The 25,189-nt window shown below is 39.3% G+C and overlaps 1 protein-coding gene across 1 annotated transcript in view; it reads left to right on the forward strand.

The window, feature by feature from the left end:
- The window catches only part of MRC1 (mannose receptor C-type 1), a 104,772-nt gene that overhangs the window by 68,373 nt on the left and 11,210 nt on the right, over positions 1-25,189 (forward strand). Inside the window, exons 18-26 of the mRNA XM_082742042.1 lie at positions 1,276-1,343; positions 4,719-4,819; positions 5,495-5,637; positions 6,021-6,135; positions 9,051-9,217; positions 12,749-12,851; positions 16,027-16,259; positions 18,381-18,546; positions 19,395-19,544. Coding sequence (XP_082598168.1) covers positions 1,276-1,343; positions 4,719-4,819; positions 5,495-5,637; positions 6,021-6,135; positions 9,051-9,217; positions 12,749-12,851; positions 16,027-16,259; positions 18,381-18,546; positions 19,395-19,544 — 1,246 coding nt within the window. The remainder of the gene's footprint in view (positions 1-1,275; positions 1,344-4,718; positions 4,820-5,494; positions 5,638-6,020; positions 6,136-9,050; positions 9,218-12,748; positions 12,852-16,026; positions 16,260-18,380; positions 18,547-19,394; positions 19,545-25,189) is intronic.

The raw sequence follows: 25,189 nt of genomic DNA on the forward strand, positions 1-25,189 counted from the left end.
TAGGGGCTGAATTTGAATTTTCTCAGGTCAGGAGAAAGATGTCCATGCCAAGGGAGGGGGGGTGGTGGTGCTATAGCAGAAATGAGTGACCTGATGGCTTAAATATTCAGTGCAGAATCACAAAACCTGGAATGTTTTTAGTTGAGGCTTTGCATGGACCCAGACATGATGGCTTTGAGTTCACTAATTTGATTTTCGAAGATCATAATTCTTAACTACTTGTTATATGTCAATCCTGGACGCTTTGTGTATAGTGTAGCTTGATTACTTAAATATCTATCTTAGCTGGACCAAATTGTTGGTTAAAAGTACAGCTTGATTATTTACATAAACATCTTTCTTTGCTGTACCAAAATTGTCATATAGTAGAGCACAGTTTATTCTTTCCAAAGGTCCTTAGCTCAGTATTTCTTTTTCAAAATCTTCATGGAATCCTTGCTGCTTACCAGAAGGGAGGTAAGAAAGAGAGCAGACAAAAATAAGGTGAACATAATGAAAGAATAAACATTCATTTGCTTACAAAGGTATTAAAGAGTAGCCTGACTTATTTTCATCTTTGTGGGTATATCTTGGTTTGGAATTTTTAGGATATTTCCTTAAATTGTACAAATTATATGCTTTCCTTAGAAGCAAAATACCAAATGGTTACTTTGTTTTAAAAAGAATATCTTCAATAATTTAATTACTATAAGCATTTGGTATAAGAGAGAATGATTTGAGATATTTGTTTTAAAATTAAGGTTCTTATATGATGTGTATATTTTTCTTTTTCTTTTATTTAAAGCATATTTAATTTCTATACCCAACGTGGGGCTCAAATTCACAACCCCAAGATCAAGAGTCACATGCTTCTCTGACTTAACCAAGCACCTCAATATTTTTCTAATTATTTCTATGAAAAACAGAACTTTGAATGTACAACAAAATTTCTGCATGAATCCTCCCTTAGAAAATGTCCCAAATGGGCTGCCTCATTAATAAATAAAGTTTATTTAAGAATTTTCTTATTATATGGGTGCCTGGGTGGCTCAGTTGGTTGAGCATCACTCTTGGTTTTGGTGCAGGTCATAACTTGGGGTCTTGAGATCCAGCCCCACACTGGGCTCTGCACTCAGAACAAAGTCTGTTTGAGATTCTCTCTCTTCCTCTCCCTTTGCCCCTCCCCCTGCTCATTCTCTCTCTGTCTCTCAAATAAATAAATAAATCTTAAAAAAAAAAAGAATTTCCTTATTACATAAGTAAGGAATGAACTATAGGTAAACTTCTGCCTTTTAGGTAAACAGAAATGATGCACAACCAGCATATTTTATTGGCTTACAGATCAGCTTGGATAAAAAGTTTATGTAAGTACATCAAAATGAAACAACTTTGCTTCAGAGAGTGATTTGATAAACATCTAAGAGTTACTTTGAGACTAGTTTTGCTGAATACATTTTAAAAAATCCTACTGCGTTCTCAATCTGAAAAGCATCTTTATTTTTTTTGTGGGTTTCCTTTTTTTAATTTAAATTCAATTAATTAACATATAGGGTATTATTAGTTTCAGAGTTAGAGTTCAGTGATTCATCAGTTGCATAGAACACCCAGTGCTCATTCCATCAAGTGTCCCCCTTAATGCCCATCGCCCAGCTACCCCATCCCCCCACCCACCTTCCCTCCAACAACCCAAAGTTTGTCTCCTTTGCTTAAGAAGAGTCTCTTATTGTTTGTCTCCCTCTCTGGTTTCATCCTGTTTTATTTTTCCCAGGTTTGTTTCTTTTACTAACCAGACACATACTGCATGTATTGTTCTTTGGTGTGCTTGTTGGCAAGCCTAGCACACTCCTTTTATCCATTGTGTATTCCACAGAATTAGTATCATGGTTTGGGTTGCTTCATTCTGCTGTTATATTAAGGCTGACTTTTGTGCACAAACTTGAGCACAGGGGCTAGAATTTGAGGGGAAGAGTTTCAGTTTGAGCCCTTGGCAATCTGAGGTGAAGGTGTGTTAACTTGGCATGGAGTAGGTAGCAGGGCGTGCATGCTGACTTGGTCAGGAGGGCAGCTGGATTGTGAATTTGGGACCCACAGACCGATGACATCATGTGTGACAGGGACACGGCTTGTTTTGGTTTTAACTTGTGTTTTTCTAGGAAACTCTTTCTCTCCTTCTATTCTAAGTGAAAGCCTTGCTGGATAGAGTATTCTTGGCTGTAGATTTTTTTCCTTTTAGCAGTTGGAATTTATCATGCTGCTTTCTTCTGGCCTGGAGAGTTTCTGCTGAAAAACCCACCGATAGCCACATGAGGTTTCCCTTGTATGTCACTGCTTTTCTTTCTCTTGCTGCTTTTAAAATTCTCTACCACTACTATTGGCCAACTTATTTGCTTTATGTCTTGGTGCAGACCTCTTTGGGTTAGCTTTGTTGGGGGTTGTCTGTGCCTCCTGGATCTGGATTTCTCTTTCCTTTCCCAGAAGTTTTTACTATTATTTCTTTAGACAAATCTTCTGCCCCCTTTTCTTGCCCTTCTCCTTCTGAGATCCCTGTCATGTGACTGTTATGTTTGACAGTGTTGCTGAGTTCTCTGGATCTATTGTCATTTTGTGTGTTTTTCCCCTCTCATCTGTTCAGCTTGATTACTTCCCATGACTCTGTCCTCCAGGTGGCTGATCCATTCTTCTACGTCTTCTTGTTTGCTATTTATTCCAGGTGGCCTATTTTTATTTCCACTTAGTGAGTCCAATAGCTCTAGTTGGTTCTTTTTTACATCTGCTGTCTCTTAGTAGGGGATCTCATGGAGGTCTTGCACTCTTTTCTCAAGTCCATTGAGTTTGTTTTGAGCATTACTTTAAATTCTCTATCAGACATATTTCTTATCTCCATTTTGCTTAGGTCTCTTGTGATTTTGTTCCACTCTTTCATTTGGGACGTATTCCTCTCTCTCCTCATTCTGTCTGTTGTTGTGTCTGTTTCTCTGCATTAGGAGAGTCATCTATGCCTCCCACACTTGAAAGTAGTGACTTTATGAAGAAGAGGTCCTGCAGTGCAATGTCTCCTTTTCACCAGAAAATGGTGCTTCCGGGTTGTCACCTATATGTGTTACCACAGGGGTTCCTACCATTGTGGCAGAGCTATATTTACCTTCGGACCAGTCTGTGATGGCTCTCTGCCTGTTGTGGGCAGAGTCTGGTCCCTCTGGTGTTCGTGGGCCAGTTGGGGGCTGCCTTGGGCTTGAGTTGAGTCAGAGATGGGAGTTTATCAGAGATGAAGTAGCACCAGACTGCAGGCACTCTCCCTGTGTGGTCCCCTGAGAAGCTTTGAGTGCTGGGCGGGGCCTGCAGTCAGACTAGCTGCCTGTTTCCGGTCAGACTGGCATGTGGTTCTCTTCCCCTCTCCCTGGAGCTGGACTCACACTGGAGTGGTGCTGGCCCTCGTCTGGGCTGCTTACACACAGCCCAGCTGGTGATACAACTTTGATGGGGCCCTGCCAAGAGTGACTGGAGGGGCCTGACCTGCTTCACTGTGGCCTCTTGTCTCTGTCAGTCTGCAGAGAATCTATTTTGCCTAAAAAGCGTCTTTAAAAAGACAAAAAGAATTTTTTAAAAATCCTGTTGAATATTTTCAGCATCATAATTCTCAAAAAACTCAAATTTAACTCAAGATTTAATCTTGCATAATTCCACCTATCTTTGTTTTAGGGTATCATCATGTGTTAGCCGGTGATCTACTAAGAAGATGTATCACACGTATATGAATACTGAACTTATTTTGGAAAATTATGATTCCCATTTGGACCATCCTTGGTGGACAGAATTAAAGGGTCCTTTTATGTTGCCCCACGTGTGCTTTCACAGCATTACTTTAAAATACCCTTTCAACTGCTTTAAATGCTTTCCCTTCAAAGGAATGGCTGTACTGTTTTCTATTAGATACAGGGGACAGGAAAGGCTGTGGGAAGGAGGAAATTAATACATTTTTTGGGGTTTCTTTCCTTGTTAATTAATACACATGTTCTCCTGAGTTTGAAGAGCAGATATGTCTTCCTGGCTCAGGCACAGATGTTTTAGCCACATGGGTTCTGTGTGACCATTAATTGCCATTTTTGAGATAGAGATCCAAACTCACACTCATTATTTTTAAACATCGGAAATGCTTGATGCTTCTTTGGGCAAGCACCGTTTTAATCATCTCTAAAATGAGAGCGTCGCATTTGATGATCTCTTGCTCTCTTTCCAGCTCATAGTCCCTGAAGTTCCATAATTTATGAAAATAAACATCAGCCCACATACCTTAGGAGAAACCTAGAATAAACATGAAAATCAGAGTATAGGCTTAACGAGAAACTCTGAATTCTTGGTCTTTCTCTATGGGTGGTTTTGTTTTGTGGGAATCATGCCTAATAAGTACTTGGAGAGGCTTTTTGCCTCTGGTCCCCTTCCAAAGAAACTGGGATCTCCATGACCTTTCTCACTTCAAGACTAAAGGTAGCTTCTTCTAGGGAGGGAAAAGAAGACAGACGAGCCAAGACATTGGGTTGCTGAAGAGGAGCAAAATGCCACAGGAAACACCAACCACTTGGGAGTTTTCCTGCTGGTCTCTTTAGAATCTTCTCTTCTGTTTGCTTAAGATCCTATGCCCTGTTCATCTTCATTGGCTAATCCATTCCGCACACCAAGCTGTAGCCTATTATCCTAATGTTTGGATAATTTTTGCTAACTGCCTGAATTTTCTTTTACAGTTGGATGGATGGAAGCAAAGTGGATTATGTGGCTTGGGCCACAGGTGAACCTAATTTTGCAAATGACGATGAAAACTGTGTGACCATGTACTCAAATTCAGGTAGACTATAAAAATCTTGACTTTGCCTTGTGGCATGTTGTGTTGACCCTCCCCTAACCCTAGGCTAAATGTAGCAAGTCATGCACTTCAATCAGGCAAGAAAAGCAGAGAAAAAGAAGTTTAATTTCAGTAGCATCACTGTTTGGTTTGTGAGAATGGAAGTTTGACATTTGCTCTACTACATGACACAGACATCTTACCTCTCATTTTATGTAACATTTCTTCATGTTTTGATTTGAGCAAAATATCCAGAATATTTATCTATCTCTTTTATCTCTCTCCACATCTTTGTAAAGTGAGAATCATGGCAGAACTTACCTGTTGTTGAGTAGATTAAAGATGCAATATACCTAAAACACTAAGCAAATGCTTGGTATAGCTAAGTTTAGGTATTATTAGATTATTGTTATTAGCTCTTAATGGCTATTTAGATAATACATCTGCAACACTGAGTTTATTCTGGGCTCATAGGAAGCTGTCTAGAAAGTTGAACTATTACCAGTTTAAGTGAAAGAACAAAAGAACAGGGCATAGATCTTTCTAGTCACTTGTGTAAAAATGTTTGTAGTCTCAGCCATTTCTGAGAATCTTTATAAAACATAAGTATGTTTTTTTAAAAGAATGTTTTTAAATGCAAATATGTAAGTCTAATTTGGCTACTTTGTCCTTTACCAGGGTTCTGGAATGACATTAATTGTGGTTATCCAAATGCCTTCATCTGCCAGAGACATAACAGCAGCATCAATGCCACTGTTATTCCAACGGTGCCTTCAGTCCCAGGAGGTTGCAAGGAAGGCTGGAATTTTTACAATAACAAGGTATTACGAATATTAGTTGTAGTCTTGGCATTGATCAATACACAGAGCTATAATGCACATCTTTCAGCTCGGAGGTAACTGTGGCTTATCAATGACTTTAGAAAATTTTAGGCAAGAATAGATAGAGGCTCCTATGCCAAATTCTTTATGGAAATGGAGAGTATGCTTAGAGATAGTCTCCAAATGGGTGTGTCCTTTCTTCTAAGGAAGAAAAAAACTTTGCAAAGGAAGTTCATGGATGACAAATCTCACTTAACCTTTTTGGATCTCTATTTGGTTGTAGAAAATTTATGCGTAGCTATCAGCTTCATGAAAAATTTTCATTTCTTTAGAGCAAACACTAGTATCTTTATTTAGTCCCTTTTTTCCCTTTTTCATCCAAGTGTTTCAGAATCTTTGGATTTGTTGAAGAAGAAAGAAAAAATTGGCAAGAGGCACGGAAAGCTTGCATAGGATTTGGGGGAAATCTGGTATCGATCCGCAATGAAAAAGAGCAAGGTATGCAGACTTGTACGGTTAGTGATGCATTTAAATATGTAATTCTCCCCCTGCTGATAGTAAATGATATTTTGGTTTTCCAGGGGAAAACCTGGAAGGGGAGAAAACCTGACAGGGGAGAAAACCCAAAGACACAGGGAGAACGATTTTATTCAGTGGTAGCCACCGCCCTGGGCATTGAAAAGAACCTTTTCGTTATTAGGACAATTCTGTGAAGTCAGTTATCATCACCCCACTTGTCCGGGAGCCCGTTGCTAAGGAATCAAACTGGCTCTTCGACTTACATTCCGTTCTGTTTCCGCCAAACTGGTTTATTCCCCAAAGAGCCAAAGAAGTAGAGTAGCTCTAGGAGTGAAATGGAAAATTGCTAATTTATTGCACTTCTAATCACTTAATCACATACCTTAAAATGCAATAAAACTAATTTTAAATAGGAACATTGAACAAATTGAGACACCCCCCCCCCTCAAAAAATAACCATTAAGGATAAACCAGAGGTTTGAAGAAAATATTGAAAGAGAAAACGGACTATATCCTTATAGTGGGTCAAGAGAAAGAGAGATGACCAATCCTGCATGGTCTTTCCATGGCCACCTTACCGGAAATAGAGACTAAGCTAAATGAGTGATTCGTCACCTGAAGGATGATATTAACTACCAGTAGACCAGCCAGATGATGTTACTAAATCCGTAGAGGGTTTGGAAGCCACACCAGCAGCAAGTGAGGCATGTCTGAAAGACTTCCAGTTTTCACAGCCTGGAAAAGAGAGGGTGTGGGCTTTGTAAAGAGAAGATGTGGACCTGTATTGTTCCAGAATGAAGACTTGGCACCAATGAAGGGCTGTTATGAAGAAATAGATTTAGGCTCCAAATCAGGAGGCCATTCTCATAATTAGAACTGATTAAATGAGCTGCTTTATAAGTTCTCTAAAGGCCTGTGAAAAGGCTTACCTTGGAAAGTTCTCAGTTGGCTGCTGTAGAGTCACACAGACTGACTGGTACGTCGTAGGAAAGATGTTCAGTAAATATTTCTACGAATGAATTTATGTGAGATCTTGAGGGGGAGATGAGGAACTGCATAATGTCAGGTTCCCTTTTGGTTTTGGGATTCTCTGACTTCCAGAATCATTTATGTCTCCGAAAATATACAAAGAAGAAAGACCCAGGAAACTTCTATAACCCTCACTCAAATGTTTCCTATCCTCTGTAAATGCTGTCATGGTCTCTCTTGGGACACGAAATTTAATAAATCAACCAAGGTTTCACTGAGAGCCTTTGTCAAGCTCAGCAACTTGCCAGACCCTGAAAGAAAAGGGTTAAAACATAACACACAATAGAAACATTTTCAGAATAGAATAGAGTAGAACAGAATAGAATATTTCTCTAACTGGACTACCATATTTTGGGCTTAACTACCCAACAGAGAAACATAATAATTGATTTCTTCTCTTAACCACAAAGTGCTGATTCCTGGCATCACAGAATTAGAACCTGGGTAATAGAGATGTGCAGAAGGAAACAATTTTCAGATAAAATAACATTATTCCTGGCAAAACCGGCACACGTTGAATTCTTATTGTGGTTGTTGGCAGAAAAAAAAGTCAGTGCTGAAATATTGGCAGGTAGTGCTTTTCCACATTTATTTTAATTTGGGGATGGGGAAAGTTAAGATCTTATTTAGGAAATAAAACAAAACCAAAATAAATATCTAGCCATGCTCTTCTCCCCCTGAAAAATTTTGAAAAAAAAAAATTTTTTTTTTTCTTAACCTTTAGTTGAGAAATAAGCAAATCCCTGAGCAGAGGGAGAATATACTCTAACAGGAGAATAAACACTTAACAGTGGCCCTTCTGTGGAATTTTTTGTTTCATGAATAAACAGCTTCTCTGTTTTGTATTTTCTTTGAGTAACCCGGACACTTAGTCACTCCATATCCCATTCGCATTCAGGAGCCTGGGTTTAAGCAGAGGTGCTGGGAAATTGTTCTGTCGAGCTAGTGCTCATTCACCTGGGCAGCCTTGGTTCCTGGCCTGAGAGGCTGCCAGCCATGGAGGTGGCTGGGGGGGTGTGGGACACGTGCTCACGGGCAAACACACACGGGATGGGGCATGTGTTTGTTGAAGACTTTTACAGCTTCTGGGTATCTGCCACCCTCCTTTCGGCCACAGAACAGGCAAGGAAGCAAAAGGCCACCCTAGCTCTACATTTGCTGCATTTTTCTAGATCTTCTCTCGTAATGATGCGAGTGATCCCCCCCCCCCATACACACCCCCGGGTTTGAGCACATGGGGTGGATGCTGCTGGCCCCTTAGGGGTTGCTGCCAAAGAAAGTTCTAATCGGGTAGCTCCTTTGGTTTGGAAATCCAATGTAGTGATAACTTGACAGCCTCAAGCATCTTATTGGGACAAGTAGGTTTCATTTTTAGACGTTTTCTGGGTTAAGAGCCCTGTATGCCTCCTTAGGGTTATCTTATCTAAAGAATCAGGAAACCTGCTAAATCCTAGGATGAGTGTGTGTGCGTTAGAAACACTAGCGCTTCCTGTAGGCGGGCAGGCAGCCCCAGCCCAGATTGGGGGGAAGGGGATATGACATGGCACTCCCAGGGCCAGGGATGGACTCAGCCACCCTTGTCCCAGTTCCCCACTGCCCCTGGGCACAGCCCAGCCTGTCCAGCTATCTGCAATGGCCCAGATAAAACCTAGACTTTGATTATATGAAACTTTCCAAAGTACAAACTGAAGTGATAAGGTGAATGTAAGGTTAGAATGTGTTTGTTTTCATGGTAAGTGGTTTTAAACAGTAATAAAGACCTTAATCACATTCTCAGTATTTTAAACTTACATATTTTGAATATTTTCTGTATTTTGAGAATTTTTCCCCAAAGGTTAAAATTATCTTGTGGAACTTTCTTTCAGCATTTCTTACCTATCATATGAAGGACTCCACGTTTAATGCCTGGACTGGGCTGAATGATGTGAATTCAGAGCACACGTTCCTTTGGACAGATGGGCGAGGAGTTCATTATACGAACTGGGGGAAAGGTTATCCTGGAGGAAGACGGAGCAGTCTTTCCTATGAGGATGTAAATATCAGTTTCAGGTCCCCTCTCTGCGTACGGTCAGCCTGCTTAAGGGCAGCAGATTGTTGATTCATCTGTGAAACATCTACCAGGGTTCTTGATCTGGTTCATTCTTTTTTTTTTTTTTTTTTAAAGATTTTATTTATTTATTTGACAGAGAGAAATCACAAGTAGATGGAGAGGCAGGCAGAGAGAGAGAGAGAAGGAAGCAGGCTCCCTGCTGAGCAGAGTGCCCGACGCGGGCCTCGATCCCAGGACCCTGAGATCATGACCTGAGCTGAAGGCAGCGGCTTAACCCACTGAGCCACCCAGGCGCCCGATCTGGTTCATTCTTGCAGATCTTAAGTGTCTCAGACTCAGCCCGCCTTGAGGGAAAGGGTATAAATTCAATTACAAACTCTTCAGCTTGTGGCGTAGGTGGTGGCGGTCTCAAGGGATGGGAAAACCAGCTCCATTCTGGATCTGTGTTTTGGTCAGGATGTATACTTGAGCCCAGAGTTGCCAATTTTATTTGTATCAGCTGCCTCGAAACTCTTGAAGCTTCTAGTATTAACGCAACTATGACTCCTTCTAAAGGTAGAAGTTATCTGCCATTCATAGAGGATTTACCATGTGCCAAACACTGCTAGCTGCTCTCACATGTTAACCTAAGAGACAGAGAGGTATTTATTTTCATACTTTTAAAAAAATTTATTTATTTGTTTGACAGAGAGAGAGACCACAAGTAGGCAGAGAGGCAGGCAGAGAGAGAGAAGGAAGCAGGCTCCCTGCTGAGCAGAGAACCTGATGCGGGGCTCGATCCCAGGACCCTGAGATCATGACCTGAGCCAAAGGCAGTTTAACCCACTGAGTCACCCAGGTGCCCGTATTTTCATACTTTTAATCTGGCATCATTGAACAGTTAACGGGTCTATGTTAAACACCACGTTAGGTTTTGAGAAAACCATGAAGAAACAGCAGCTTCTGTTCTGACATTAAAGAAGCCTATGCTTATGTTAGACCGCAAGTCTGATACAGGAAAGAAGAGAGTACGAAGTGTGAGTGTGTGTTAACAGGCTCAGTTATAGAGCCCTGTAGTAAGCAGGAGGAAAGAAGCTTACTGTAGGATAGAGTGATCTAGTCAGTCAGTACTCACTTAGGGAGGCTCTCGTTTGATGAAGAGAAGGAATATGAGAGGGGAAAAAATCAGCTCTGGGTCTTTTTCTCAAGAGGTTTAAAACAATGATCTGGGAAGTTGGGTATGTGGGGCACCTGGGTGGCTCAGTGGGTTAAAGCCTCTGCCTTTGGCTCAGGTCATGATCTCAGGGTCCTGGGATTGAGCCCTGCATCGGGCACTCGGCTCAGCAGGGAGCCTGCTTTCCTCTCTCTTTCTCTCTCTCTCTGCTTGCCTCTCTGCCTACTTGTGATCTCTCTCTGTCAAGTGAATAAATAAATCTTCACCCCCCCCAAAAAAAAGAAGCAGGTAGGTCTGGGTAGGAGTAAATGACTTGGGTTGTAGTAGGGCTTTTATACAGAAAAGGAGTAGAAGTAAACTTGGAAAGGTTGACAGCAGAATTTAGAAAAATGTAGTTGCTCCAGGAGTGAGTTTGGACTTTGTCAGATGGGCAGTGAGAAAAGGTTAGAGCAGAAAAATGATCTGATCAAAATGGTACCTTTATGATAGTTAATTGGCTGAGCTCTGTGTAGGGTAGATACATTTCGATGATGGGTCAATGATTTTCTATCGAGAAATTCTTTGAATCTTCATAACATTCATGAGGGCTAGAAACTTACTGAAGAAGTTAAAATAGAATGGAGTGAGGTGAGGTTTGCTTAGAAAAATTTGTGTGAGGGGTGAATTTTGTGTAAAGCAAAAAGAAAAAAAATTGTTGCCCAAGTTTGTTTTGTTTTGAGAACATAAAGATAAGCAGAAACAATGGAAGCAAAAATCTACAATCTCACCACCCAGGGGAAAAAACAGTTAATTTTTTGTTGAATTTATTTTTAGACTTTTTCTTAGTGCATGAAAAATAAAGTTTATTTCGCAAAAATGGAATCAAAACACACATACTGTGTCATTACAATTTCAGGACTTGAAAAGTAACAAGGATTCACTACACTGTGATAAAGAGAGTGTGAGAGAACTCTTCGTACAGGTTCTGTGGTGGGAACATGCTTGCTCTGTATAGGTTTTCTGGAGCAGAGCATGGGCTGGAAGCCAGCGTAAGATAAGATAAGAACATAAGAAGATAAGAATGGCCAAGAGGGAAGATGGGAAGGAATGGAGCATCTAAATGTGGGCCTGGGAGTTCCTAGGAGTTGAAGTTCACGGGATAACAAGGCCGGGGGCAGCTAGAGCAGCACAAGCTGTGGATCAGGGAATAGGGGGTAAAGTTAAGGACTGGGGTTCTTTCCATCTTTCTCCTCTGCACTGGCATGCTGGCCTAGGTCTTCACTGCCGCATGGGAGAGAAGTTTCAGTCGTCCTGTCTGTTCAAGATTATACCCAATCTTTCCTTCCTTTGTGGCTCTTTACCAAAAAAGAAACCCTTCCTGGGGAGCACTCCTGCTCACAGTATGCTTTGCATTCCTCATTTGTTGAGGAGCAAGATAGTGCAGTGCTGTCATCTATGCCAGGAGACAGGATGCCTGGGGTTTGTATCCTAACTCTTATTTATTAGCTGAATAACTGTGGGCATGTTAACCTGTGCCTCAATGAACCTGCGCCTCATATCTCTCATCTATGAACTGGGCATACTCCTAGGACCAACCACTAAGGATTTCTGTGAGCTTACAGGAATTAATATGCATCTAGTACTTAGTACAATGTCAGTTATTATAGATGTGAGCTCTAACTGCTAGAGCCTATGGGTAAAGAAATGCAACACATGATAAATCAAAGACTTCATCTGACCCTGGATGAAAACGCTGGCAGGTGCAAGTTTTTCTTTACTTGCTTTGGCTCATAGACTGTCCTCTGGAAGTTTGATATTGCAAACATATCCACAACAAAAAATAGAAAAGTCTTTCCAGCCTGGCATACGTCCATGTACGTTTGCAAATAACATGTGAAACTTTCTAGTTACATACCAGCCATTTGCTCTGAATCCATAATGATAATCATATAAATTAAATTAACAATGAAGAAATATAGATTATACTCATTTCTCTTTAACTGTGGGATACCTGTTTTGGGATTTGAGTCATGAGAATTTATATGGAGAAGATATTGTATTCTCCTAACATTTGATTGCAAAACTTTGATAGAGGTGTATACCATTTATGATAACAAAGTTTCTCAGACCTGTCTCTAAAATCATCCCAATCTATCTGGTTTTTAATTAAAAATAGCAAGAATTCAGTGTGAGAGATTCATTTGGAAAGTGCAAGCAGTTTCCTGGAAAAAAGGATGAATTGAATGTGACTGTACATGAACCAGGATCATCTTTAAATTTGGTGGTTAAGAATGAGGCTTTTTCCTGACTTATTAATGAATTGATTAAAACAATTATTGAGTCACACTACTTTTTATTTTTCTTTCTCCACAAATGTACAGGCTGACTGTGTGGTTATTATTGGAGGGAAGTCGAGGGATGCAGGAAAATGGATGGATGACACGTGTGACAGTAAACGAGGTTACATATGCCAGACCCTTCCAGGTAGGTTCTCCCAAACCTCGCCTGCCCATAGAGCTGGGTGGTTTAATATATATATATATATTTCAAGATTTTATTTATTTATTTGATAGAGAGAGATCACAAGTAGGCAGAGAGGCAGGCAGAGAGAGAGAGGAAGCAGGCTCCCTGCTGAGCAGAGAGCCCAATGTGGGGCTCGATCCCAGAATCCTGAGATCATGACCTGAGCCAAAGGCAGAGGCTTAACCCACTGAGCCACCCAGGCGCCCCTTAATATATTTTTAAAAAATGACCTCCTTCTCAATTTTGCTCTAAACCTTAAACTACTCTAAAAACATAAAATTTTGTTTAAAGAATGGCCATTCCCAAGCACAAGAGAAAAGGTGACATTTTCGAGAAACTATTCATGAGTGTAACCCTTCATCCATTACCAAAAAAATTTGTGCAGATTACCCTTGAAGTTGGAACTTTTTCTAACTTCATAAAAAATGTAGGATATTCGCCTACCTGTTCCTTTTTAACAATGTCACAGTAAGAATACTTCGGTTCTGCTTGCTTAATTTGAGAACCATTGGCACAGAACATCATATATGCCCCATCATTCTATATACTCTGCCTTTAAAAATGTAGATGTCTTTTTTTTTAATGATTTTAAGAGTGTACCCAGTGTGGGGCTCAAACTCACAACCCCAAGATCAAGAGTTGCATGTTCCACTGACTGAGCCGGCCAGGTGCCCCTAAAAATGTAGATACCTGATTTGTGTTTCACTTCGTATCTTAGGAAGCCCTGCGGTTAAACAAAAATAAAACAGAAAATGTGCATATTTGCTTAGAGTCCAGATTATGGTTGCACACACTTTCGTGTCCAGTGAAAGAAGAATACAAATGTCTAGTTACACAAAAAGAGGGCCAGAAATTAAAAGGTGGTTTAGAGAGGAGGGTGCAGGTGGGGGGGGGTTGCTTTCATTCTGAGAACAGCTCTTTGTGAGTTTGAACTAGAAGGTACTTGTTCTAATACATCAAACTGACTTTCCAACACTCTCCAGGGAATCAGGCAACTACGGTCAACTCATGACCATGAGTGAAAATCGCCTGAGATATTTTCAGATGATTGAAAGGTGCTGCAGAAATTCTAAGCTTTCATTAATTCAAAAGCTGGTCTAGGACCTGTTGCTTTTCCCTCTATGCTCTGTCCTATGGCTGCAGAATTTTAGGCCACCAGAAAAGTACACATGCCATCTGTGCCCATGTTTTGAGGAGGGAATATCCTTCCAGGAGTGAATGCTGACACACAAGCTTTTTGAAAATTTTTTTCTTCTTATTATAAACATAAGTGATAGAATATTTTCCACTAATAAAAGCTTATTAAAAATAAAAAATATTTATCATCATTCACATATGCCTTCATGATTTTATTCATATATATATATTCATGTATGTATGTGAATAAAACCCATTTAAAAAATATGTAAAACATGTTCTTTGTTAGCATAAAGAAGGTGGAAAAATTACCCACAATCCAACCACCTGAAAATAATTTCTCAACAGTTTAGTTTTTTCTTAGTCATTTTATGAATGTCTTAATAAACAAATTGGGCAGATGAGCTATTTCCTAATTGCCTATAGCCTTCCGTGAAACTTTTTAAAGCTTTACTTGAAGTCTCATTTGGCAGTTTTAGTGGTCCCCACATTCTCCACGGGTATTAAGACAAATCCAGACCTCCACAAGTTGGGAAATGGTAAGATCATTCAGTCTCTACAGGCTGTATGTACCACATGAAGGGTGCTGGTCGGAGTCTCTTGGTTTACTGATATTCTTCTACCAACACAAGGTGGCAGCAACAGCAGAAGAAAGGGGAAGCTGCCTTGGCCGAAATGAAGTCATTACCATACTAGGCATAATCAAAAGCACTTTTGGCATTTGGATAGCGACAGAACAAGGCAGATGGTAGATTAGGTCGGTGTTATAGTGGAACACGTCTGAGAATTAGCCAAGACAAAATTGGTAGGCAAGGACATCTAGAACCCTAAAATAGGAATTGGCAATTTTTTTTTCTGAAGAGAGACACACTGTAAATATTTTAGGCAACAAATATACATTCTCTGTTGAAACTCCTCAGCTCTGACATGATGCTAGGCAGTCACAGACAACATGTAAACAAGTGAATGTGGCTGGGTTCCAATAAAACTTTATTTATGGACTCAAATTTGAATTTCATACGATGTTTACATGTCACAAAATATTATTTTTATTTAATTGTTGTTATTTTTGTCAGCCATTTAAAAGCCATTCTTGGCTCACTGGCTACAAAAACAAACAGGCCAGATTTCACCCTCTGGCTGTCATTTGCTAACCTCTCACTTTAGGGCATCCATTAAGGGACACGGAAAGAAACCGTTTTTGGGGTGTTGACAGTAATGGGCACAAAGGATGGGTGGGCCTTAAACAGCCATTAGAGATGCATACTGGAAGACTGAGGGGAAAAGTTCAGAAAGCCAAAGTGACTCTGTTTTAGGCTCTACTCCCTGAGTCGGTTTGGTCAAGATATGGGAGCCCTGGATGAAGGGTGTAAGCAATCATCAGTAGGAGAAGAGGCTGATCCCGGGATAAGGGTTAAATGACCCAGGTCTGGTGTCTGGCTTCATGCCAAAACTTAAAGCCGGCTCTGGAAGGTCCATTACTAACAGGTAGAGTCAAATAGATACAAATAGATGCAAATTCATGGAGAGGGTACAGCGGACAGAGGAGAGGGAGGAAGCTCTGTTGGTGCCCTTGAAATATGACCAAGATGGTAAAACAAAGATTAGTAACGACAGGATGGTAGATATTCTTTAATTGATGGAATTAAACTGTGTCATTTCTTTCATTCAGATACTAGATCTCATTGAATTTGCAAGCCTTTGGGTTATTTTTCTTTTTCTTTTTTTAATTTAGAAACTTGATTACATATCTATATTAATGGTCTAAATACAGTTTGGAAATTATTTCATTCAACTAGCCGTACTGATTAAAAACCAGAGCTTTGTTTTTTGGTGTGAAATGACTCATAAAAATATTTTTAACACTTGATGGTTTAGATTTATGTTATCCTGATTATCTTTATAATGTATGAGATATGGTAATAGACGACATGACCATTAACCCCTCAAAGAAATGGTTATTGATAATGCTAATGAAAAATGAATCTTTTTGTTCCAGCCTCTTCCCTGCCTAATCCTCCAACAACAATTCCAACAGATGGCTTTGTTAAATATGGTGAAAGTAACTATTCACTCATGAAGTTAAAGTTAGAGTGGCATGAAGCAGAGAAGTATTGCAAGCTTCACAGTTCCCTTATTGCTAGCATTCTAGATCCCTATAGTAATGCATTTGCATGGATGCAAATGCAAAAATTTAATGAACCTGTGTGGATCGCCCTGAACAGTAACTTGGTAAGATGCTGGGAACATGTGGGGACTTGATGTGATTGGTTAATTGTGATTAAATACGATTCTCTTTCTGTTCATTCTGTTGGATATTTGTTACATGCAAGACACTGCCGGGCAATGTGAAAGATGTGAACGTGAACTAGACCCAATCTTGCAAGGACCCCGGTGCCTTCAAGGATCTGGCAAGCTGGTGATCTCTGTCAGAAATCAAACAAAGATTTATATAGCTTATATTAACTATAAAATTGCTTTTAAATCTACTTTTAAAAGTAGATTCTGCATCTAAGCATTTTTATTTATTAACTTACTCCTCTCTGGTGTCCCAATTACAACTATGCCATTGGAATTAAGGAAGCAGATCGGGGGCATGGTTCCTGGATCATGAGGCACTTTTTCTTTGTCGAGGCAAGCCCTAGAGTTATCGGTTCTAAAGTTGTGCGAAGAATTTCACTGCAGTCAATTCTCTGTGTTGCATAAAAGTAAAAGGCAGGTTGGTGGAGCATTGGAGTGGTGGGCGGAGGCAGTGGGCACGGAAAGAAGAGTGGTGATGAAGTTGCCAAAATATCCCTATAATGAGCCTTCTCTGATGCCCTGTGAGCCATCTGTCCTCCATCTATTTAGCTAGCCAGCCGGCAGAGTTCCTAATAGAATAGTGATGACTAGCTATTAGCAAGTAACTAAGGGACAAGATCGAAAATGTCCAAGAGAGTTGTATAAAAGCACTAATAAGAGGAGACAAAAGGTATGGGTTGAGTGAGGGTAGAAGGTCAAGACGGCTTCTCAGAGAAAGTGGGCTTTATAGATGTGGTCTGGGATGGCTGGATATAAAGAAAGAGTACCACGAAGAGACAAAAAGGCAGAAGGAGCTAGAACTGGGAAGCAGGTTGGTGTCAGATTTCAGAGAGCTTCTAATTCTGTGCTACAGGGATAAAAAGGTGCACTTCATGGGCAGAGTAATTCTTGAGTAGGGAAGTGAACATTTAAAAGAAAGTGGTTCCATAATGATTTCTGTGATGAAACTTAGGCAAGACATTTTCGTGTCTATGTTGACTTTTCTTGATAGTTCATTTTCTCTTATGGACTCATTTTCTTCTTATAGACATGGTCACAGATCTCTCATGAGTTTAAAACAGGCTTGTATTTATTTTTAGAAAGATTAAGTAGATTTTCCACTCTCCGAACCTTTATAATTAAAACAGTAGTATTATCTTCCTTATGTCTGTGGAATTAATGACTATGTAAGTATTATGTGATTAAATGTGATAGAATACTACAAAATCCCAACTTGGAATAACACATGCTTTTGATTTTGTCATTAAATCTTTGGTAATTGGCTTGGTAAATGAAATAATGTGGTTAAAATGGGAGTTATTTGAATCATTTCAAAATTCATTTATCTCATTAATACTATATATCTTATTTTTAGGCATTACTTATAAAATCTCTCAGGCTGTTAAGAGGATATTATTGATTAGTAATATTTTTGATGTTATTAATTAATTTATATGTGATCATAAATTTATTCTACAAAATTTAATAAAAAAGTAAATGTGCAAACTGAATAAAACAATCAACTGTGTAAAAATACTCTCATTATTTGCTGGAAGACCACCTTACTGGAAAGCAAGACACCTAGGTTCCTCTGTTACTTATCCATCTGATCTCACCTGTCATTTGTCATGTATACTTTTTCAAAAGCTAACCAATGAGAAGATCAGAAGAGATAAGTGTTTCTCTCCAACACCTATCAGTGAAAATCACTTAACTTTCATTATCATTTCATTGATAATATAATAAACATTTTATTTGTTCCGAAGACAAAATTTGTATTATGCTGAAAACCTGTGAAGAAAGAGTTTCATAGAATAAGATGTAGGTGAAGTCTGTGTTTTTCAAATTAGTTTCCAAGGGTATAGTTAAGGGGAACTCTGAGAGTCTCTCTAAAAGAAAAGTGACATTTACTGAATTTAAGTTGGTAGAACTTATTTAGACAATGTACTTTTTGTTCCCAAATGTTGGAGACTGTCAAATCGTAGTCTCAAATATACTGCTCCTCACTGGGTCTTTTTGGTGTTTTCAAAATGAGGCGAGACTCTCTGTTAATGGTGGTTTTTCTTCTTGCAGACCAATAATGAATATGCTTGGACTGACAAATGGAAGATGAGGTTCACTAACTGGGCTGCTGATGAGCCCAGACTGAAATCAGCATGCGTTTATCTGGATTCTGATGGCTACTGGAAGACCGCATCTTGCAATGAAAGTTTTTATTTTCTCTGCAAAAGATCAGATGGTAATTGAATACACAAAAACAATCAAGGGGTTTGGCATTTTCTCAATAAGCTAATACCTACTGCTATTGATATTATTAAACAGTAACATGTTTTGGAGAATTAAGAATAAGATAATAAAACCTGTCCCTTCACCTAACAAAAAGACTGATTTGGGAATAAACAAATATATAGAGATCTGAATAATAGAGAAAATTTTCTTCAGTGCTAGAGTTTATTTGCATTTTTTAGATTTTTGAATTTTTATTATTGAGATTATCTTCTGCATCTATGATGTCAGATTTGTCAGGAAATTATGATTACCTGTTATATCAACAGCATATCTGTATCAGAGTAATTTTTATCAGGGTGCATGTAGATTAATCAGAGTCATGAGATTATGGTTTTAGCTTTCGTAGAATACAGTCCTAGAAGTGGACAAGGATACATTCCTAGAGTTTTAACTGTCCCATTTCATTATATCAGAGACATGAGTCATAGCTAACAAGTGTTACTAGGCGTTAGGATTCCAGAAAAGAGTGACTTAAAGGGGGACTTTCTCAGCAAATTGTTTTTAGGTGACCTTTTTTTTAAGGAACTAAACATCTTTGTAAGTGTTTATAAATCTGCCTTCTTCAGGATGACTGTGATTGATTTCTACGCTATTGGAATACAGTCGATTGAAATATATTTAAAATGAAACCAAAAAGATAAAGTAAAAAGGACACCCAATAACAAAAACGTCAGATCCAAATAATTACCATTAGGACTTCATAAAAATAATCGTCAATAAAATTTTCCTTAGCTGCTACTCTATCACACTACAGAAACTTTAGATTTTATTTTATTTTAACTGTTTTTTTATTAACAGAAATCCCTGCCACTGAGCCCCCACAGCTACCCGGCAGATGCCCAGAGTCAGAACACACGGCATGGATTCCTTTCCACGGTCACTGCTACTATATCGAATCTTCGTACACAAGAAACTGGGGTCAAGCTTCTCTGGAATGCCTCCGAATGGGTAAGTGCCACATCGATGTCAGAAAATGCCATCATCCTCTATTCTGGACTACTGTCATACAAATAACACTGTACTTTAAATCATATGGAATGTGAAGATACCTGTTTATTTTTCTCCATAATTTGTACCATAACAAAATGCTCAACATCAACCCCCCCAATGTAATTCACAACACTATAGCCTCAATGTTTTAAAGAAATACAGTAGAAAGTAATCATTTGCCGAACAAGTCTTTCTTATTTTCTGCCCTAATATTCTAAATTGTTTGGATGGTCATTATCGGTTGTCCAAAGTATTATGTTCACCTCTTCTCCCAAAAGCTCAAGTTCCCACAGTGCCCAGGCGCCATTTTGCTTTACTGTGAATAGAAAAGCATGTAGCCTGTGTTATCTCATGTGTGAAGAAAAACAAGAAAAAACTCAAATAGACCTGACATAAATGGATAATTTTCCTCTCAAAATAAAAATGTTAAATTAAGTTAATTTATCAGGGTGCATTTAAAAACACCACTAAATTAAATCCTACTTTAAAAATTACTGAATTTTTCTTATACTAAATTTTGATTATCTTCTAAGTCACTGTTCTTTTTCCAACAGTGATATATATATGAGAGCTGTATTCTCATTTCCTTCAAATTCATTGAAAAGTTGACCTTGAGTTTTGACCTTTTCTTTTTACTATTAGGCTTTTTTCCCCCTTCAGTTCCACTGAGGTATAATCAAGAAATGAAATTATAAGACATTTAAAGTATACAATGTGGTGGCTTGACACAGGTGTACATTGTGAAGGGATTCTCACCGTCAAGTTAATTAATACATCATATCTTTCTAGGAATGCATCCATTTCTTCCAGATTGTCAAATTTGTTGGCGTAGAGTTGCTCATAGTATGTTCTTATATTAGTTTGTATTTCTTTGGTGTTAGTTGTGATCTCTCCTCTTTCATTCATGATTTTTATTTATTTGGGTCCTTTCTCTTTTCTTTTTGATAAGTCTGGCCAGGGGTTTATCAATTTTATTAATTCTTTCAAAGAACCAGCTCCTAGTTTTATTGATTTGCTCTATTGTCTTTTTGGTTTCTATTTCATTGATTTCTGCTCTGATCTTTATGATTTCTCTTCTCCTGCTGGGCTTAGGGTTTCTTTCTTGTTCTTTCTCCAGCTCCTTTAGGTGTAGGGTTAGGTTGTGTACCTGAGACCTTTCTTGTTTCTTGAGGAAGGCTTGTACCGCTATATATTTTCCTCTCAGGACTGCCTTTGTTGTGTCCCACAGATTTTGAACTGTTGTATTTTCATTATCATTTGTTTCCATGATTTTTTTCAATTCTTCTTTAATTTCCCGGTTGACCCATTCATTCTTTAGAAGGATGCTGTTTAGTCTCCATGTATTTGGGTTCTTTCCAAACTTCCTCTTGTGGTTGAGTTCTAGCTTCAGAGCATTGTGGTCTGAAAATATGCAGGGAATGATCCCAATCTTTTGATACCGGTTGAGTCCTGATTTAGGACCGAGGATGTGATCTATTCTGGAGAATGTTCCATGTGCACTAGAGAATAATGTGTATTCTGTTGCTTTGGGATGAAATGTTCTGAATATATCTGTGATGTCCATCTGGTCCAGTGTGTCGTTTAAGGCCCTTATTTCCTTGCTGATCTTTTGCTTGGATGATCTGTCCATTTCAGTGAGGGGAGTGTTAAAGTCCCCTACTATTATTGTATTATTGTTGATGTGTTTCTTTGATTTTGTTATTAATTGGTTTATATAGTTGGCTGCTCCCACGTTGGGGGCATAGATATTTAAAATTGTTAGATCTTCTTGTTGGACAGACCCTTTGAGTATGATATAGTGTCCTTCCTCATCTCTTATTATAGTCTTTGGCTTAAAATCTAATTGATCTGATATAAGGATTGCCACTCCTGCTTTCTTCTGATGTCCATTAGCATGGTAAATTCTTTTCCACCCCCTCACTTTAAATCTGGAGGTGTCTTCAGGCTTAAAATGAGTTTCTTGGAGGCAACATATAGATGGATTTTGTTTTTTTATCCATTCTGATACCCTGTGTCTTTTGATTGGGGCATTTAGCCCATTAACATTCAGGGTAACTATTGAGAGATATGAATTTAGTGCCATTGTATTGCCTGTAAGGTGACTGTTACTGTATATTGTCTCTGTTCCTTACTGATCTACCACTTGTAGGCTCTCTCTTTGCTTAGAGGACCCCTTTCAATATTTCCTATAGAGCTGGTTTGGTGTTTGCAAATTCTTTCAGTTTTTGTTTGTCCTGGAAGCTTTTAATCTCTCCTTCTATTTTCAATGATAGCCTAGCTGGATATAGTATTCTTGGCTGCATGTTTTTCTCGTTTAGTGCTCTGAAAATATCATGCCAGCTCTTTCTGGCCTGCCAGGTCTCTGTGCTTAAGTCAGCTGCCAATCTAATATTTTTACCATTGTATGTTACAGACCTCTTTTCCCGGGCTGCTTTCAGGATTTTCTCTTTGTCACTAAGACTTGTAAATTTTACTATAAGGTGATGGGGTGTGGGCCTATTCTTATTGATTTTGAGGGGTGTTCTCTGAACCTCCTGAATTTTGATGCTCGTTCCCTTTGCCATATTGGGGAAATTCTCCCCAATAATTCTCTTTAATATACCTTCTGCTCCCCTCTCTCTTTCTTCTTCTTCTGGAATCCCAATTATTCTAATGTTGTTTCATCTTATGGTGTCACTTATCTCTCGAATTCTCCCCTCGTGGTCCAGTAGCTGTTTGTCCCTCTTTTGCTCAGCTTCTTTATTCTCTGTCATTTGGTCTTCTATATCACTAATTCTTTCTTCTGCCTCATTTATCCTAGCAGTGAGAGCCTCCATTTTTTATTGCACCTCATTAATAGCTTTTTTGATTTCAACTTGGTTAGATTTTAGTTCTTTTATTTCTCCAGAAAGGGCTTTTATATCTCCCGAGAGGGTTTCTCTAATATCTTCTATGCCTTTTTCGAGCCTGGCTAGAACCTTGAGAATTGTCATTCTGAACTCTAGATCTGACATATTACCAATGTCTGTATTTATTAGGTCCCTAGCCTTTGGTACTGCCTCTTGTTCTTTTTCTTGTGGTGAATTTTTCCATCTTGTCATTTTGTCCAGATAAGAGTATATGAAAGAGCAAGTAAAATACTAAAAGTGTGGCAACAACCCCAAGAAAATATGGTTTAACCAAATCAGAAGAGATCCCAAATCGTGAGGGGGGAGAAAGGGGGTAAAAAGAGGTTCAAAAAGAAAAAAGAAAAAAAAAAGAAAAGAATTTTAAAAAGGAAAACGAATAAAGAAAAATATAAAAAGGAAAAAATATATATTAGATAAACTAGTTAAAGAACGTTAAAAAAGAAAAAGGTAAAAGTTTAAAAAATTTTAGCAGAAGAAGAGAAAAAAAATGAAAATAAAATTAAATTAACTGCAAGACTAAAAAAATCACAGGGGGAAAAAAAAAAAAGGAAAAAAATCACAGGGAGAAAGCCATGAGTTCCGTGCTTTGCTTTCTCCTCCTCTGGAGGTGCACTCCTTGGTAGGTGAACTTGGTCTTGGCTGGATTTCTTGTTGATCTTCTGGGGGAGGGGCCTGGTGTAGTGATTCTCAAGTGTCTTTGCCCCAGGCGGAATTGCACCACCCTTACCAGGGGCTGGGCTGAGTAATCCGCTCGGGTTTGCTTTCAGAAGCTTTTGTTCCCTGAGCGCTTTCCGTAGAGTTCCGGAGGACGGGAATACAAATGGCGGCCTCCTGGTCTCCGGCCCAGAGGAGCCGAGAGCCCGGGGCCCCACTCCTCAGTGCGCCCTCAGAGAACAGCGCCCAGTTACTCCGGTCTGCCTGACCTCCGGCCGCGCTCCGAGCTCACCGAGCCTGCGACTGGTTCAAGGTAACACCGAGCTGCGAGCTTACTGTCGGCTCTGTTTCTGTAGCCGGCTTTCCCATTCCAATACCCGCAAGCTCTGCGACACTCAGACACCCCCGATCCTTCTGTGACCCTGCGGGACCTGAGGCCACGCTGACCCCGCGTGGGCTTCACCCCGGTTTAGCCTCTGGAGCGATGTCCCTCAGCAGAACAGACTTTTAAAAGTCCTAATTTTATGCTCCGTTGCTCCGCTGCTTGCTGGGAGCCGGCCCCTCCCCCCGGGGTCTGTCTTCTCGTCGCTTTGGATTCACTTCTCCGCCGGTCCTACCTTTCAGAAAGTGGTTGTTTTTCTGTTTCCAGAATTGTTGTTCTTCTCTTCCATCTGCCGATGGATTTTCAGGTGTTTGCAATCTTTAGATAAGCTATCTAGCTGATCTCCGGCTAGCTGAAGTAGTCTCAGCCTGCTGCTTCTCCGCCATCTTGACTCCTCTTAATACATCATATCACTCATCACATATTTACCTTTTTTTTCTTTTCTGGTTGGAACACTTAAGTTCTACTCTCTTGGTAAATCTCAATTTTTTTACAGTACAACATTATCAGCTATAGTCACCATGTCATCCATTCAATTCCATATGCACACACACACACACACACTATATTTTCTTTATGCAGTCATCTGTTGATGGACACGTAGGTTGTTTTTGTACCTTGACTGTTGTGAATAATGTTGCAGGGAACTTGGGAGTGGAGAGCTACCTTTGAGAAGTGATTTCGTCGCCTTCGCATATATAGATACCCAGAAGTGGGACTGCTAGATCATATGACAGTTCTATCTTTAATTTCTGGAGAACCTCCATGCTGTTTTCTATAAGGGCTATATCAGTTTGCATTCCCACCAACAGTGTACAGGGGATCTCTTCTCTACATCCTTGTTACATTTATCTCGTCTTTTTGATAATATCCAGTCTAACAGGTGTGAGGTGATACCTCATCTCATTGTGGTTTTGATTTGTATTTCCTTGATGATTAGAGACATTGAGAATTTTTCCCTGTACTTGTTAGCCATTTTTGAATCTTGTTTGGGGAAAAAAAAATCTATTCAGGTCTATTTGTCTATTTTTTAATTGAGTCTATTTTTTTGGCTATAGAATTGTGTAAGTTCTTTTTATATTTTAGATCTTAAACCTCTATTAGGATATGCAGTTTGAAAATATTTTATCCCCTTCCATAGGTTGCCTTTTCATTTTGTTGATGGTTTCCTTGGCTGTGCAGAAGCTTTTTAGTTTGTGGTAATCCCATTTGTTTATTTTTGTTCTTGTTGCTTTTGCTTTTGGTGTTCAAATACTATACATACACACACACACACATACACATATATACGTGTGTGTGTGTATGTGTGTGTGTGTGTGTGTGTATAGTCATTGTTCTTGGGGAGATAGATAGATAGATAGATAGATACCTAAAACAGGTAGCTTGCCACCTATTTTCTTCTTTTTTGCTCCTCTGGGTGTATTTGATTGGCTCTTATTGGAGACTATCGTTTCTTGCTTCCACTTTCCCCGTCTGCTGTTGAATCCCACTCTGTACGTTTCTGTTCCATTATTCTTTAACCCTGCAATTTCTGTTTGGTACTTGTTGATTCTCTCTCTCTCTCTGTGGAAATTTTCACTTTGTTTATCACTTTTTTAACCTCAGTGAGCATCTTCATAACTGTTGCCTTGAACTCTGTCAGGTAAATCAGTCACCGCTGTTTCATTAAGATCTGTTCG

The sequence above is a fragment of the Mustela nivalis genome (assembly GCF_964662115.1).
Source record: "Mustela nivalis genome assembly, chromosome: 7".
Taxonomy (NCBI): Eukaryota; Metazoa; Chordata; class Mammalia; order Carnivora; family Mustelidae; genus Mustela; species Mustela nivalis.